Source organism: Cucurbita maxima, unplaced genomic scaffold, assembly GCF_002738345.1.
Source record: "Cucurbita maxima cultivar Rimu unplaced genomic scaffold, Cmax_1.0 Cma_Scf00018, whole genome shotgun sequence".
In the NCBI taxonomy this organism is placed as follows: domain Eukaryota; kingdom Viridiplantae; phylum Streptophyta; class Magnoliopsida; order Cucurbitales; family Cucurbitaceae; genus Cucurbita; species Cucurbita maxima.
The window spans coordinates 2,959,959-2,976,074 of record NW_019272034.1 but is presented as its reverse complement, the minus strand read 5'-3'; the positions used below and the strand labels follow the sequence as shown (position 1 = coordinate 2,976,074).

Sequence of the window (16,116 nt, the reverse complement as noted above, 5' to 3'; positions counted from 1 at the left end):
TTGAAGTAAATCTTGGTTCCTAAAACCTTTTGTTGGAAAGTTTCTACCATTTCTACGTTCAGTTCCATTTTTGGTTGGCCAAAGTTTCCAAATTCATTATATTGAGTTTTAGAACTTTTTAAGACTTTCCTTGTTGCAGACATTTAGTGCGGCAATGGTCAATAATTCTATTACTTTTTCTTCATTTGATTTTTCTTTTGGCATAATTTCTGGAAGGCCCCATTGCTAGTTGTGATTTTTTTTTTTCTTGGATTCATTCATGAACGCGCCTTATTAGTGTAGGATTAGAGCCAGAAACTCCGAAGGAGCAAAAAATTTACACATGGGGGGAGAGGAGGGATGAAGAAAATTTTAGAAAACACAATTTAGACGATAGATATAGAACAGCCTCCTGTATATATAACAGAATAATAAATATGTATAGCCATAGCCGCTATCAATCTTGGAGAAATAAACAAGAAAGGAGTAATAAACTAAACCAAGGAAGAGAAGTGCCCAAGTGTTTGTTAGGCTCATAAACATGTTGGATTTGAGCATGTCAAGCACCAGGTTTTGCAGACATGGCTCGGTTTGCGTTGGCTAGGCGGGTACGTAGTACATAGTACACCCCCATCGCCAAAAACACAGCAAATGTGATGCCAAACACAATTCCCAGAATCCCACCAACCCCTTCACCTTTCTGAGTTGTTGTGGAGTATTTGCTTTCTTGTGCAGGATTAGATTGCAGTTGAGCTGCAAGGGGCAAAGGGGAGCATTTGGATGCACCACATGGGTCTTCGGCATTGGGGCTCCGGGTTCTTGGATGGAAGAAATCATATGCCATTGGAGAGAACGCCACCGGGTTCTCATATGCCAGGCCATGAGGGGCTCTGCCTTCAGCGTGGACGGCGGAAAGAAATGTGAATGAAGAGAGATAGAACAGGAAAGTAAGCGTTTTCGCCATGTTTGTGGAGTTTTGTCGACCCAGTGCCTTGAAGTAGAAGCAGAAGCAGAAGCAGAGGCAAGACGTGATTATACTTCCTTAACCTCTTGTGGTGCTTTTGAAATACATTTATAGTGTCTCGAGGAGTGGTTGTTGCTTGGACTTAAATTTTTGAGATGAAGAAAGGGAGGGGAAAAACATAATGGCACTCTCTTTCTAACGCATATACAATTATGTCCTAGGCTATACTTAGAGTCCTGGCCAATTGAACACATAAGAAGTGGGGCAGGGGATTAATAAGATAATGTGTTCAATCATACATATTTTGTTTTGATTACAAGTTAATCAATCTCATTAAAGGATTGCGTAGCTTGAATCTTCATTTCCACTTTCATGCTTTTCTTATCATCTCATTTACTTTCCTTACTATCTTCTCAACGATTAGAATCTCTCTCTCGCTCTGTCTCATTCTAATAGTTCATTCATTATTTGCACGAGATATCCCCTGCTCGAGAGTTGGCATCTTGTTTGGGGCTTTCACGAGCACATCCATTTATTAAATGTCATGTTCCTTCTTGTCACCACCAAGTTCACAAGGCTTACCTTGGAACAAAATTCCCATTTTTAAATGTCACCAGTAACTGTGGGAAGGAGTTGGGCTTTGAAGCCCATAACCAACCTTCTGCTGTGTAGCGCGAGATCCCATGTCGATGGGAGAGTAGAACGAAACATTTTTTTAAAAGGGGTGGAACCTCTTTCTAGCAGATATGTTTTAAAAATCCAGGAAGCTCAAAAAAGAAAGTCCAAAGAGGAAAATATTTGCTAGCAATGGGCTTGGACGATTACAAATAGTATTAGAGCCTAACATCGAGCAATGAGTCAGCGAGGAGGCTGAGCTCGAAGGTGGTAGACACGAGGCGATATGTCAGCAAGGATGCTGGACCATGAAAGGGGTGGATTGGGGGGTCTCACATTGATTGGAGAAGGGAACGAGTAATAGCGTTGAGCCCTGAATAGAGGTGGATTTGGGTAATTTGGGCCATTAGAATTTTCAGTAAAGATAAAATTTTGGAAAAAGAGATTTTAAAATAAATCTTTAATTTCAATTTGGAGGTTAACTTTTGGAGATAATTTTTATAATTTTATCTGCTAATTCAAAAGGAAACCATAACCTTTTTCATTTAGAATTTCCTAAATCTTAGGAGTTTAAATTGTGACTCTTAGGAATGGTAGGATGTCAATTAAAAGGACAGCTTTTGTCACTTTCGGGTTCATTAACACTTTCGACTTCGAGTTTAGCTTCACCACATCAACCAATCGTCTTCTTTGCCCAGCTACTTTATAAATCTCTTCGTTCACAATTTCACGTGCTCGTTGCCATTTACTTCTTTATCCTTTGTCACTGTTTTCTTTTCTCATCGTTTGACCATCGTGCCTCAACCTTTGTAAGATTTGGCTAATGGTATGCTAAATGTCTCTTTCATTTTTTTTTTTTTTTTTTTTCATTTTGGTTGAGTAGATTTGACCTTTGAGATCACGTTTTAATCAATTGCGCCTTAGATGTGAACTTTGCAATGTCACTACGCTTCCATCGTTGTTCTTTGTAGGTCATCATGGCACGAATTGCTCACCTAGTGGTTATGACAGTGCGCAAGCGATTGAGAATGAGGAAGAACGAGCATCATCAAAGAAACGTGCATGAAACACAAGCAATACTAGGGTTAAGTGCAAGGCTTGTGTATAGAGATGTCCATAGAGCAAGGTGGGGATGAGAAAGTCTTCCCCATAGTCATCTCTGCCACCTATTTCATCTTCTGTTCTTGCAAAATTCTATTCTCTATTTATTTTAATGTTTTTTTTTTTTTCAGTTTACTATTTTTAAAAAAATTAATTATTTTAAAATTATCATTTATTAATATAATCTTAATTTAAAAATTGAAAAAAAAAATCCTAATAAATGAATAAACAAGGATATATATATATATATATATATATAATATTTTAGGGACATAAATTCTAAAAATTCAAAATTTAATATTACAATATAGTTTTTAACAATAAAAAAAACCTACAACATACTTTTTGGTTAAATATTACAATTAAAATCTTAAAACTAACTAATTAATTTTTTAAATATATTTATATTATTGTGACCGTGAATATAATCTCATCCCTAGCCCCATTTATGGAGGGGAAAAAAAAAACATTCCTCACCCTAACGGAGAATCTCCACCCTAGTCGAGGCGGATAAAATGGACATCTCTATTTGTGTACGCCGTTGCATTGAAGGTTAGACGAACCTAAAGAATTGTTTTATTAGAAGACTAGGAATTGTTTTGTTAGACCAGTATAGTCTGATTTGGTTAGACCAATTCAATTGGGTTCAACTAAGCAGAACCATCTATTAGAGAGGAGTTATCACATCTAGTTAAAAAATATGTTTATTCTCTTGCTTGCTTATATATAGTTTCTTTTAAAAATCTGCTCTTGTTTTCTAAAACCTTATCTTAAATCGAGGTCAGAAGCTCGAGCATCCGTCGTTTGGTCATAGGCGACGCAAAAACGAATTGGCTTAGCTCACTTGTCGTTGGAAAGTGAGTGTTGCACAATCGCAAGTTCAGTGCCATCAAGAGTGTGATTGTGACAAAACATGGAATCTCACATGTAACCTTTTGTTTACCGAAAAGATACTTTTTTATGCGAGGGGGAAGAGAAGGAAATGAGAAGTCTAATCTGAATTCAATTTCCAATACCAAAAACTTTAACATCTCATTTACAAATGAAACCAACTTTAATTTTTACAATACAATATAATATGAGTATCATTGTTACACCAATCTCTGTCTCTTTGTAGACCCAAAACTGGGATTAGAACCTGACACCAATGCACTGTGATTCAAACAACATGACTCTGAAGGAACACCTGAAAAATTCAACATAGAACTTGAACACATTCTAGGACTGTTCACCACAACACCCTGTCCTTTCATCAACACAGGAGGGATCTTGAACGGCTGCAACGGGGGCGGATTCCTCCACTGGGGTAGCGGCCCGGCCACGAGCAGCGTCTGAAGCAACGGCCCAGCCTCCATCACAGACTGCAGCAGTCTCCCCTTCTCTGGCAGTTTCTTCCCCTTCACAATGTTCTCAATCACCAACCCACATGGATCCACATTATACGAATCTCCAACGTTTAAGCTCGAGAAATCAGTCGACGAAACCGCGTCGAAGAACGAATCAACAACAGGCGAGCCGAGAGATTGAGATTGAGGATTGTTGTTGAATGTATCAGCTGAAAGGCTGTTGGATTCTGTGATGCTGGAATTTGCTTTACCTACAGGACTTTCAGCTTGAAAATGAGATGTTAACATCAATTCATTCAACACCTTTTGAAGCTGATTCTTTGCTTCATCTCTTTCTCTGTAAGCCATTTGAAGAAGATTCATCAGATTCTTTACACTCTCTTTGTTCTTCATCATCTCTTGATTTGCCTCCATTTTTGCTGATTCTAGCTCAATTGTTGCGCACAAAAGCTTCTGTTTTATCTCATCCAACCCCTATAAGCATAGCTCAATCGATTAAAACATTATAATCTCAACCAAATCAAAATATCGAAACAGGCAAAGATTCCCATCCAAGGTGAACAGAGTTTTTTGTTTGTTTTTTACAAGGGAGAATCAATTCAGCAGTGCAAAGCCAACTACAAGTTTCAAGACGAACATGGTCCAATCATTGCAGGATAGAATTATTTATTTGTAATGGTAAGTCCAAAAAAAGTATCTGATTTAACATATTCCAAAAACAAAACTGTTCTCTATCAGAAATTATGAACATCCTTGTTGGAAAATCACTGTTTCAGAACACCCAATTTCCAGAATCCTCTGTTTATTCATGGAATTGGGGTTTAAAAAACAGCAAATTACAGAAATCAATTGAGACCCAAATGCAAAAATCGCTTGTGTTTCAGTTTTTTCAACTCCCAACAAAAGAAACCCATGAAAGCCCAGAAGAAAGCATTTGAATAGCAACATATAGACAAGAACAGAGAGAAAACAAAGCCCAGAAACTATCCTCCATGGATGAATTTAACAAGAAATTAGCAAAGAAATGAAGTGGAAATGGCAAAGAGAGGAAGACCCAGAAGAGAAAATGGAAATCAGAGTGAGAGAGATTGACGAACCTCTTGATAAGTCCAGAGAGAATCAAAATCCTCCATTGATGAGAGCTTGGTGGAGAAAGGGTTAAAGGGAAATGGAAGGATTAGGGAGTTGAAAGAAGGGTGAATTCTCATCCATTTATAGAGAGACCAGATTTTATTCACTTTTTTTTAAAAAAGGTTTTGTTTTTGGACAAATACCCAATCCAATGAAGGTGCCGTCCTCATCAAACAAACAAAAATTAAGGGGTACATGCCAAAACAAAACAAATATAAAATTTTTAGATTCCATTTCCCACTCTCCCTTCACTACTTAAATTTTTTACCATTTATTCTCCAAAACATTTCTTTCTTTCATAAATCCAAATCCCGTGTGTAACGATCATGCCCAACATTTGGATTAGGATCGATATTCCTTGCATTCCCTTACGACATAGTCACGTTACCTATTTCTTACTTCATAAGAGTAAAGAGTATCTATACCAACCAAAACTTTATTGATATAAGTAGTGACTTTCAATTAGATTTTATCATTTCAAATGACAGTGAAGTTACTAAAAAGTCCCTTAAAAGACTCAAAACCGACAGTAGCTAGTATAGGGTTAGGGGGAATAAAAAAAAAGGGTGAGGGGGTGAGGGGGTGATTGCAAATGATAAGCATTTGCTTTGGTTCATTGGACACCTAATTCCAATTCTACAATTTTCAACGCCCTTTCATGATTTATATAAATTATTTTTTTAAAAAAAATGAATAAAACTTAATTGTTATTATTATTTTTGGAATTCTATGCTCTTTCATGATTATTTAAAATTATTTTTGTAAATTTTGTTATTGAAAATTGTTTTTTACTATTAAAATGTTTGTGCTTTTAACTATTTTTAAATGTTTATAGTTTATAAAACTCAACTAAATAGAAAAAAAATATATATATTTTTCATAAGATTTTTGGATTAATTTTTTTTAAAATAATCCTGAATTGTGACGGGAAATTTGAATTCGTTTTCTAATCTTACTTGTCTTAACGTTAGTCCCTAAGGAACACGTTTGGAATAAATTTTGAATTGTCATCAAAATAGGTTCGGTGTTGGAGAAATTTTTTGAACTTAGTTGGAGGCCAGTCACAACTCAATTTGGTTAAAGAAATTAAATCCAATTTTTAAAAAAAATATTTGAAAGAAAATAAAAAAAAGTAAAAGTGTTTAAATTTGAAAGGAGGAAGAGGGGCAGCCCTAGATTGCTATGCTATACTATTGTGAACTGCCCAAGAAAACTGACTTTCAACCATATTAGAGTTGACTTATTACCCTACTTATTATTCCCTTCTCCCACTACTTTATACCAAAACAGGATTTTACTTTTTTTTTTTTTTTTTATCTAAAAAAATAAAATTTTACTAAAAGTAAAAGAAAAGTTACTAAAATTGTTAATATTGAGCTTATTTTTGTTTAAAACAATTTTATCGAATGATATCGTAAAAAAATTTCGTAAAATACATACGAGTAAATAAAGAAAAATATAAAGGTATATCCGAATAATATAATTTTTTTTTTTTAAACTCCAATTAATAAAAACCACCTGACCTGGTGAAACCTCCATCCGACAGCGACAAAATCAAATTATATTATTTACTCCAAAATTAAAATTAAAAAAAAATATATATTAAATCGAATATTATATCTTTATTCCCGACAAGCCGTTTCCGCACTTTCGACTGTTCATATTAAACTCCCAAAATAATCTTTATTAATTTAATTCATTTTCTTTATTTTTAACAAGTCCTTTCCATACTTTTCTTTACCATTTTAACCCAATACTAATAAATCCATCAAAATTTAAATTTATAATTAACATATTTTACGTGTATGCATGAACCATGCACTTATTAAACTATAGGCTCGATACCATTAGCCTTTCAAGATATAATATATACTTTTTTTCTTTTATCGATCTTATTTTATTTTAATCTCTCTCAATCACATCTCATTTACTTATCTCGATTCTCGCATTATAACTTTAGATAATATTAAATCAACAATAACAGTTTAAAATTTATTCTAATAAAAAAATATTTTTCAACCAACTTAATCCATAACATCAAATGGATTATTAATTACTTTCGTCTAATGGTCCAATTAAATTTTTGTACTGATTTTATAGTAAGTAAGTGCAAAATGTGAAGTCTATTTAATATTTTTATTATTTTAAAATTTTATTTTCATGATGTTATTTACCTAGAAAAATGTATACAAAAGAAATTGTAAGGTGTTATTTGAAATGCTTGTTAAAGAAAGAGTTTTAATTCAAATATTTAATTATTTTAGTTTTTTACAATAATACTAATACAATGAATCTAGAGCGTGGATTTAAATTTTTAATTTAGAACTAAATTATATTTATATAGTTTGACGATATTTTTAAATAAATAAAGAGAAATGAAACAAAAGTGGAATCTAAGGAAACATTTAACATGAATTTAATAATTTTCTCGTGTGTTTGGTTTTGTTCCGTAACCTAAATTTACATGTTCTAATGTTTTAGATTTGAATAACGCTTCGAGTTAAGCATATATTATAAAATTTTAAAATGAAAAAGAATAAAATAGGATTAAAATAATATTTTAATGTATAAAAGTATTGGTCAAACAAAAAGACTTTGAAGAAAAAAACAGCACCTCAATTAAAAGCCGGTGCCACGTGTCAATACCCGAATGGAACAGTGTGTACTTTAAAATCCAAGTATACAACAAAAGTAAACATATATAATTTGAAATATAAACACAAGAATAAATAATAATATTAATTAATTAATTAATTAAAAACAACATGTCTTTGTCATTTAGTTACAGCTATTTATATATGGCGGCACCAAAGGAAGACCTGTAACGCACATGGTGTGGGGACCATTAGATCATCGACACGTGTAAAATAGAAAAACAAAAGTGAGGTTGTTAGCACGTGCCGCACGAATGTGTTCTATGCGACACGTGGTGGCTTTTCCGTGTTAAGTGGCACGTGCAATTACTACTCGTCGTCGTTTTGAGCTAGAGAGGAATTTAAAAGGAACAAGTAATTAGGTAATTTTTTATGCAATACACATTCAGTTTTAATGGGTTACAGCTTTGGTATGGATTCATTGTATGCAAAAAAATTAATGTTAATCTTGAGTTGAATTCATTGTTTGTTTGTGTTACAAGTTAGTGGGATTTAGCAGATTTGGAATTTTTGTGAAACATATGTTCTTTTCACATACCAATTAGTCAAATTCATAAAAAAAAATAATAATAAATAAAAAATTCCACCTCTCGTTCTTCTCGTTCTTCTCGTTCTTCTCGTTCTTCCCGTTAAGTTAGTGGGATTTAGCTTGGACGACAAACGAGCTTGCTCTTAGAATACCTATGATTTAGGTTGGATGAAATTGATTGTTGCATGAATAACATGTTTCATGTGGCCTTGTTACTTGTTATAATTTATGTAATGATATTTGAATGGACTGTGTGATCCATGTACTTCCTTGTCGGTTATGATTACTATGTTAACAAAATTATGTTTATGCTTTGTGAGACACTGCAATGTACTATGTATGATAAACATGAATGAAATATTGAATACGAGCATACATATGGTAAGAAATTTTTTGATGTGGAATCTCACGCATGTTGTATGTCGTACGATCATTGGTTACTTCTCTAATATGTTATGTACAGACGTGTACACTACAAATTGTCATGACATATTTTAAGATAAAATCCTTTTTAAATAATTTTGCGCACAAATGTCTTCCACCCCTTCCTTTTTTTAATGGGCTTAATCCATCGATGCTAACGAGACTCAACTTTTCTATCATTTAGATCATCCTAAAACATGCCCAAGAATATGAACAACGACAGTAAGTAAATAAATGGCGAATATGATCAGTATGCCTCATTAGTCTACACGGCCCCGACTATTATATATTCACGAATCACCTAGTAACGTAAATACGAAAGATTAGATTTGGTGGTAGGGGTCCTAAGTAAAAGAAATAGAAGAAGCGAAAAAAGTGGTTCGTAGGCTTTGGTTTGAATGTGACAGATTCCTCACATTGCCTTCTTAAGGATTTGGATCTTCCCACATAAAGGGACAATTCAATGCTCTTTTTTCCATTTTTATATTCATCTTTTATTTCACATCTTTCAAATCCATCTCTATTTATTTTCTTTTAATATTTATGATAACTAATTTTATAAATATCAATTTAATTCTCTCATTATATCATATGAACCCATTTTTTCACGAAATCCAAATATATTCACTTCAGGGTACCCAAAAATAATAACGAAGCGAGATAGTTTCTTACGTAATTCAACCTTCTTTTTATTTATTTATTTATTCAACTTCGTTATTTAAACTTATCCTTTAAAAATAATAATAAAAAAAAAAACTATTTATTACGGATAGAGACGTCTATAGAGAGTGGGTGGAGACAGGAAATCTTCTCTATCTCTGTGGCCGCCACCTTTTTTCAATTCTCACCTCTGTGAAATTCTCAACTAATTTAGGAGAGAATCATTGTGAACGAAAAATTCTGTCTTTTCTTCTCTTCTACATAATGAATTTTTGATCTGACAAATTAAATGAATATCTCTAATTATGGAGCGTTTAAAATAATATTACAAAATGAAAAGAAAAGAAAAATTCATTTGGTTTGATCTCTGGCCTCTCACTCTCAGGCAGGCCCCCACCAATAATCACAAAGTTTGCAACCAAAAAAACAGAGGAACTTATCCAAAGAATAAAAGCATGCATATTATTATTTATTTATTATTATTATTATTATTATTAATAATAAAAAAAGTGTTGAACTTTTGGTAGAGATTGTGGTTTGAATTGAAAAACACAAAAACACAGCTCAATCATATATTCATATCCCATATCCATTAATGTTCTGATTCCCCATCTCACAATCATGTATTATATGGCCTCTCACAACCCTACCCTATACTTGTAAGCTTCTTATATTATATTCCTTTTTTTGTCTATGCCCTCTTCTTGTCATAATTGTCTACTGTTCGACGTGTTTAAGATTTGAAATTTAGATACGTACATGATAGCTTCAATATTCCTCGGCATCCCTATACAAATCACAGCATGTGAGTGAAGAAAAAGTATAATAAAAAAATCTATGTTGACTTGTGGGGATGACTTTCACTTTTAAAAGTGGGAATGCAATACGGAGCCTTCAGGTGCCGAAGCTGATATCAATACTAACATAAGTATACTTGTTTTCTTGGATCATCCTCTCGTTAAGTAAAAGAGTATATATCTGTTAAATCTATGGCCTTTGAAATTCTGATGGAAAAGGAAAATGGGAATATGAAAGGACCATTTATGCTTGTGAGAATAATTAATAATAGAGAGGAGAAAGCAAAGAAAAAGATGAGAAAGGCATCACTTTGTTAAATCTATGGCCTTTGAAATTCTGATGCTCATCTCCCATCGAGAGGCCCCTTTAAATTTCATGGTTTTCTTATAATTGTTTGAGGAAAAATGGGATACAAACAAAACCCATTTGATAGAACATCCCAAAAATGATCTTGATTCAAGAACAACCTCAAGATTGAATGGGAAATCATGATTTAAAATGAAAAGGGTATGTAATAATTATGAACAATCATGGGGGAGTTGAAGATAATAGACATGAATGAAAGGGTGACCAGGTTCATTGTTCATTAATTTTAACGAAAAAGTTGTCTCAAAGAACCAAATTAAAAGGAAGTTTGGATAGCTCAGCTCAGCTGATTTCCCCATTTCAGAAAATTCCAACTTCCACGCAATGTACTAAAAAGGGACACAAACCCTTTCATTGTCAAACCATAGTTTTTTCAATTGCTTCATATCTTGTGGCTTTGTGCCTTTATTTTGGCCCCTTCTCATTCTTTTCCCTCTATAAAACCCTTTGTTTTTCCCTTTCTTATTCACATCTACACTCCAATAATACCCTCTTTGCCTCTTGTCCCTATGGCTGGTGTGTCCAAAACTGCAACCCATAGGCCAAGTGAGGAAGAAAGTGAGCTAAGAAGAGGGCCATGGACTGTTGAAGAGGACACATTGTTGATTCATTATATTGCTGCTCATGGTGAAGGCCAATGGAACATATTGGCTAAACAAGCTGGTATTTATACACACTTGCATTCTCTCGATGCCGAATTCTCTCGTCTCTTCTTCAAATGTTGTATTTTTTTAGGTCTCAAGAGAACGGGAAAAAGTTGCAGATTGAGATGGCTGAATTATTTAAAACCTGATATTAAACGCGGGAACCTAACTCTTCAAGAACAACTTCTCATCCTCGAACTTCATTCCAAATGGGGTAACCGGTATGTTGACGACAAAACTCAAATTCCAACGTCGTGTAACGTAATTTATAGAATTTGTTTTAAAAGTATCGATATTTAATTAAAAGAATAAAGATTCAGTTTCTGGCGGGTAAAAAATTGAAGACTTGCCCTTTTTAGTTTTTGGATATTTAATGTTAATTTTTTTTTTTTTTTTTGGGTAGGTGGTCAAAAATTGCACAAGAATTACCGGGAAGAACGGATAACGAGATCAAGAACTACTGGAGGACCCGAGTTCAAAAACAGTTACGTCAGCTGAAAGTACAAGCTCACAGCAGGAAACTTTTGGATGCCATTTGTCATTTGAGCATGCTAGAAGCCATGGACCAAACATCCAATTACTCCATCAATTTGCCTCCATCTCTCCATAACATGAACTTACCAAACTCATCTAATAGTACTGTTCTTCTTCCGGCCAACCATAGCAGCGGAGCTCCTCCTCCGCCGCCTCCACGTTCCGTCCAGCAATGGCCTGAAGTCTCAGCATGGCCACCAAGTCCTTGTGGTGAATTCATAGAATCTTGGAGGTTTGATATGGTGGAGCAGAAGCAGCAACATGAGCCAGTTGGTGCAGTGGGTGATTGGGAAGTTGGTGATCGTGATGCCCAAATGATAGCACCAGATTGGGTGTTGGAAGATGTCATGGTTGAAAACTTGTGGAGCTTGGATCATCACTTGATATAATAATATAGTTGCTTGCTGTGAACCCTTTTTTGCATTCTAGATTCCAATTTTATGTGTAATCCTTTTTAGATTTTAAAACTTAGGAAGGTTAATTTGGAGGAAATTTTCTTAAAATGAAGTTTAAAGGTGTGGGGAAAAAATTAATTTGTATGTATCCCAACTAAATATAAACCCCACGGTATAACTCTGATATCATGTTAGGGACCACAAATCTTCATATTGGTATGATGTTGTCCACTCCGAGAATAATAAGCTCTCATGGTTTGATTTTTCTTTTGCTTTTGATTTCTACTCTGATTAGTGTCTCACACCGTTCAGTGACTGACTTTGATACCAATTTATCACGACCCAATTTTTGAGGTTTCGAGAAATCGGATCGTGATGAAAGTACAAAATGAAACACACATAGAACAAAATCAACATAAAGCAAAAACATTGAAAATGTGAAAAATACGGTAAAATTTTGTTTGGTTTTAAAAGACATGCAATACCAGAGTCAAAAGTTTCAAGTTATTTACAAACTGAAAAGTGTCGTGGGATACACAAGAATGCAAAATCAATCCTAAAAGGAATAGGATTGACTGATACTAATTTGAGAGAATCAAATTTTGTGCATATAGTTAGACAAGAAAATCAAACAAATAACTAGAGAGTATAACGAAGATTCTACAAGTGTGTCAAGAGTGCAGTTTGGATCGAACAATTGTGTTATCAAAATCATAAATAATTTTGTAGATTGAAGCTAGACTCGTGTTTTGTGTCGACACGTCTTAAAAAAAAATCTTACATGTCTTGAAGAAAAAACGAATCTTATTTATGAAGAGTTCAGATACCATTTATTTTATTTGAATCGAACGAACTCATAATAAACTTACAGTACAATCCAATTCTAGTTTAGATTGAGCTCGATGGGATGTTTTCAAACATCATCAAGTTCATGAACCTGATTAAGCTTTGATGAACGTGAAAAATATTGGTTTCACTGATAGCCAAATGAGGTTAAACATATGAGACACTTCCACCAAAATTGGAAAACATTACCAAACATGTTCCTTTGAAAAGTTGACCATTGGGTGTCTTTTCAACGGAATAATACTAATAATAAGAAGAATTTTTTAAAAAAATGACTGCTATTTGTCATCCTTGATGGATTTTACCGCTGCTCATCAGCCGCCACCCAGCTGCAGCAGCCATACTTTAGATAGCAACCAAGATTTTTCTTCCTTGGATCATAACTTTATACCCACCTTCTCACGTTCCTCCCGTGTTCTTTTTTTTTTTTAAATCTGATTAAGTAAAATACTCGAAGAAAAATCTACGGGTTGAAGTGAACCGTTGAAAGTTCCTATGATTTTGTTGTTCGTTCGAGCCGTTGGCATGCTCTAAGGAAATATTGACGATTCATATGTGTTGAGAATTGTTAGAGTTTCATGATGATAAATGCATTGGTATGAGATCTTTTGACAAAAACAAAAGTATTATAGACATGAAAGCTTATACTCAAAACAAACAATATCATACTAATATGGAGAGTTGTTGTCGTAACATGATATTAGAATCATGTCAATAGAATTCTCGAGGTGCGTCTTTTTAGTATACCAATGTGGAGAATAGAATAATTAAAAAAAAAATTAAAAGAACTGAAAATCACTACACATACCAACAAAGTACACCTTTGTTTCAGTGACTCACTCATAAGAACTGCACAGTTTAGTGTGTTTTATTTGAAATAATTCTATATTGGACGGTCTCATGAAAAGGACTTGTATTGGTCTGTTGGGATAGTGTTCACTCTTAAAAGCGATGAATAAGTAACATGACCATGTCGTAGAGGATGCAGGAAAATGTTAGGGCATACAAGCATAGATCATGATACTAATTAAGGAGAATACGATGAATATACACCTCGCCTTGTGTTTGATTCTAGCATAATTTATAACCGCTAAAATCTACCGCTAACCTATATAGTTTATAATGCTAATATATGCTTAAAATGGATTTTTTTTTGGGTTGTCGGTGGAAATTGGGAAACTTTCACTATGATTCGATTATAATATGAACTGTGTAAACTAATATTATTTAATGAATATGTAATGGAATTCGAAAGCTAAGCACTATGGTCGGATTAATCTTAAATTAATTTGTTGTTAAAACATTATATTATAAATGAATGAGCACCACGTCTTCTTGACATGTCCACCTCCCATTTGATCAAACTTTCCAATATCATATTCCAAGTGCTCATTTTCCCAAATCTCACTCAAAAGTAGCTTTAAACCATAATTAATCTTATTTTATATAATTGTTGGGTCAAACTTAAGAACCGAACCAACCTAAAAATGAGGTTACAATTTAACTTGACATTCATGATAGATGTTATTACTTATAAATGTTTGATTTTTGAGATTTTATGTGAGATCTCACGTCGATTGAAAAAAATGAACAAGTGACAGTGAAGATATTAAGCTGAGTGGACACTAGGCGGTGTCTCAGTGAGAACACCGGTAAAGGAGTAAAGTTCATAAACTCTCATTAATTTTGAGTTTTTTCTTCTGAAGTTGGACTAGCAACTCCGCCGACCTAACCCAAAGTAGATTCTTGTGATAGAGAGAGAGGAGTAGTAGAGCCAATTTTGTGTTTCATCTAAAATTTGGAAAGATATCACACAAAAGCTTAGAAAAGTAGCTTAGAAAGTGGGCATGAAGATGCATGAGATGGTGCAAGAAAGTGTAAAGAAAACTCCAAATGCTATACAGGTCAGAGCTTTCCCCCTTACCCTCTAAAACAAAAACACATCTTCTATTAACAAATTTAAATGAATTAAATCCTAAAGTTTTCCTCCGCCACCTTCCACGGCGGCGAGTACTCCCCGTACTCCCACGGCGCCGGTGATGCCACTGGACCACAGCTCAACTTCTCATCACAAACCGCCTTTACAACACTCTGATCATCAATATCTCTCCAAATATCATCCATCGAATAAGAGTAACCCTTTTCATCCTCTTCACCCATATAACATGACCAATCCCCACCAGTGTCGTAGAAGCTCTCTTCTCCGATATCAATCGTCGGGACCGAGTCAACCGTCGATGAGGACGACGGCGACACCACAACATGATGAACCGCGGCTTTCTTTTTCTCTTGAGCCAATTTTCTCACATGGGTTCGCCAAAAATTCTTTATTTCGTTATCCGTTCGTCCTGGGAGCTTTCGGGCAATCTTAGACCATCTAAAATAATAAAAACGTCAGAATCGGTATTAGGAATGACGACTCTCCACAATTGTATGATATTATCCACTTTGAGCATGAATTCTCGTATTCACCTGTTGCCCCACTTGGAGTGGAGGTCAAGGACAAGGCGCTCTTCTTGGGGAGACATCTTACCGCGCTTGAGACCGGGGTGGAGGTAGTTAACCCACCGGAGACGGCAGCTTTTACCGTTTCTTTTCAGGCCTGTAAGAGAGGAGAAAGGGGTAGGTTAAAAGGAGGTGGAGGAGGAGGTGGAGGAGGAGGAGGAGAAGAGGGGGGTTTTAATAAACCCTACCTATAATTTGTACTCTCCCGCCACCTTCAAACCTGATACTTTGGCGATGAAATCCCACCGGCGATCTCCGAACAAACCAACAAAGCAGACCAATTGGAAGTCCTCCTGCTCTGTCCATGGCCCTTTTCTGATACTTTCCTCTTGCACCATCTTGTTCTTGTTTTTCTCTCTCTTGTTCTTGATGTTCTTGTTGTTGATGATTGTGTTGGTAGGAGATTTATATAAGGGGTTAGTTTGTGGACATGGTGGAAGCTGTATTGGCATAACAAATCTCTCCCTTTCATTCTTAATAAAATAATAGCTTATGGGTTCATATCTTCTCTCTCTCTCTCTCTTTATCTCCTCATTAAAGTAATAGGGAAAAGTTTTCAAGATAACAAAATTTAGTGTGGGTCTTTTTTTTTTTTTTCTTTAACAAAAAAAAAAAAAAAAAAAAAA

At 34.5% G+C, this 16,116-nt stretch overlaps 4 protein-coding genes across 5 annotated transcripts; 1 reads left to right on the top strand and 3 right to left on the bottom strand.

Annotated features, from left to right (window-relative positions):
- On the bottom strand, positions 1-1,342 carry LOC111493157. Its single transcript, XM_023142792.1, has one exon. The coding sequence runs from the start codon at positions 941-943 to the stop codon at positions 539-541; it is 405 nt and encodes a 134-aa protein (XP_022998560.1). The 5' UTR covers positions 944-1,342; the 3' UTR covers positions 1-538.
- A 2,299-nt stretch (positions 1,343-3,641) lies between these two features.
- LOC111493292 lies at positions 3,642-5,228 on the bottom strand. Its single transcript, XM_023142940.1, has 2 exons — positions 5,103-5,228; positions 3,642-4,479 (listed from the first exon to the last, which is right to left on the bottom strand). The coding sequence occupies exons 1-2, from the start codon at positions 5,211-5,213 to the stop codon at positions 3,751-3,753; spliced, it is 840 nt and encodes a 279-aa protein (XP_022998708.1). The 5' UTR covers positions 5,214-5,228; the 3' UTR covers positions 3,642-3,750.
- Positions 5,229-11,067: 5,839 nt separating this feature from the next.
- Positions 11,068-12,232, top strand: LOC111492895 (transcription factor MYB24-like). The gene is made up of 3 exons (XM_023142399.1): positions 11,068-11,229; positions 11,302-11,431; positions 11,614-12,232. Exons 1-3 carry the CDS (start codon positions 11,076-11,078, stop codon positions 12,131-12,133), a joined length of 804 nt encoding a protein of 267 aa, XP_022998167.1. The 5' UTR covers positions 11,068-11,075; the 3' UTR covers positions 12,134-12,232.
- A 2,522-nt stretch (positions 12,233-14,754) lies between these two features.
- Positions 14,755-15,931, bottom strand: LOC111493304 (transcription factor MYB48-like). Of its 2 annotated transcripts, none has more exons than XM_023142957.1 (3): positions 15,711-15,931; positions 15,458-15,587; positions 14,755-15,362 (listed from the first exon to the last, which is right to left on the bottom strand). In XM_023142957.1, the coding sequence occupies exons 1-3, from the start codon at positions 15,826-15,828 to the stop codon at positions 14,954-14,956; spliced, it is 657 nt and encodes a 218-aa protein (XP_022998725.1). In that variant the 5' UTR covers positions 15,829-15,931; the 3' UTR covers positions 14,755-14,953. The 2 variants fall into 2 exon arrangements, with proteins under 2 accessions (XP_022998725.1, XP_022998726.1); XM_023142958.1 differs by having other exon boundaries at positions 15,679-15,927.
- Between the last annotated feature and the right edge of the window lie 185 nt (positions 15,932-16,116).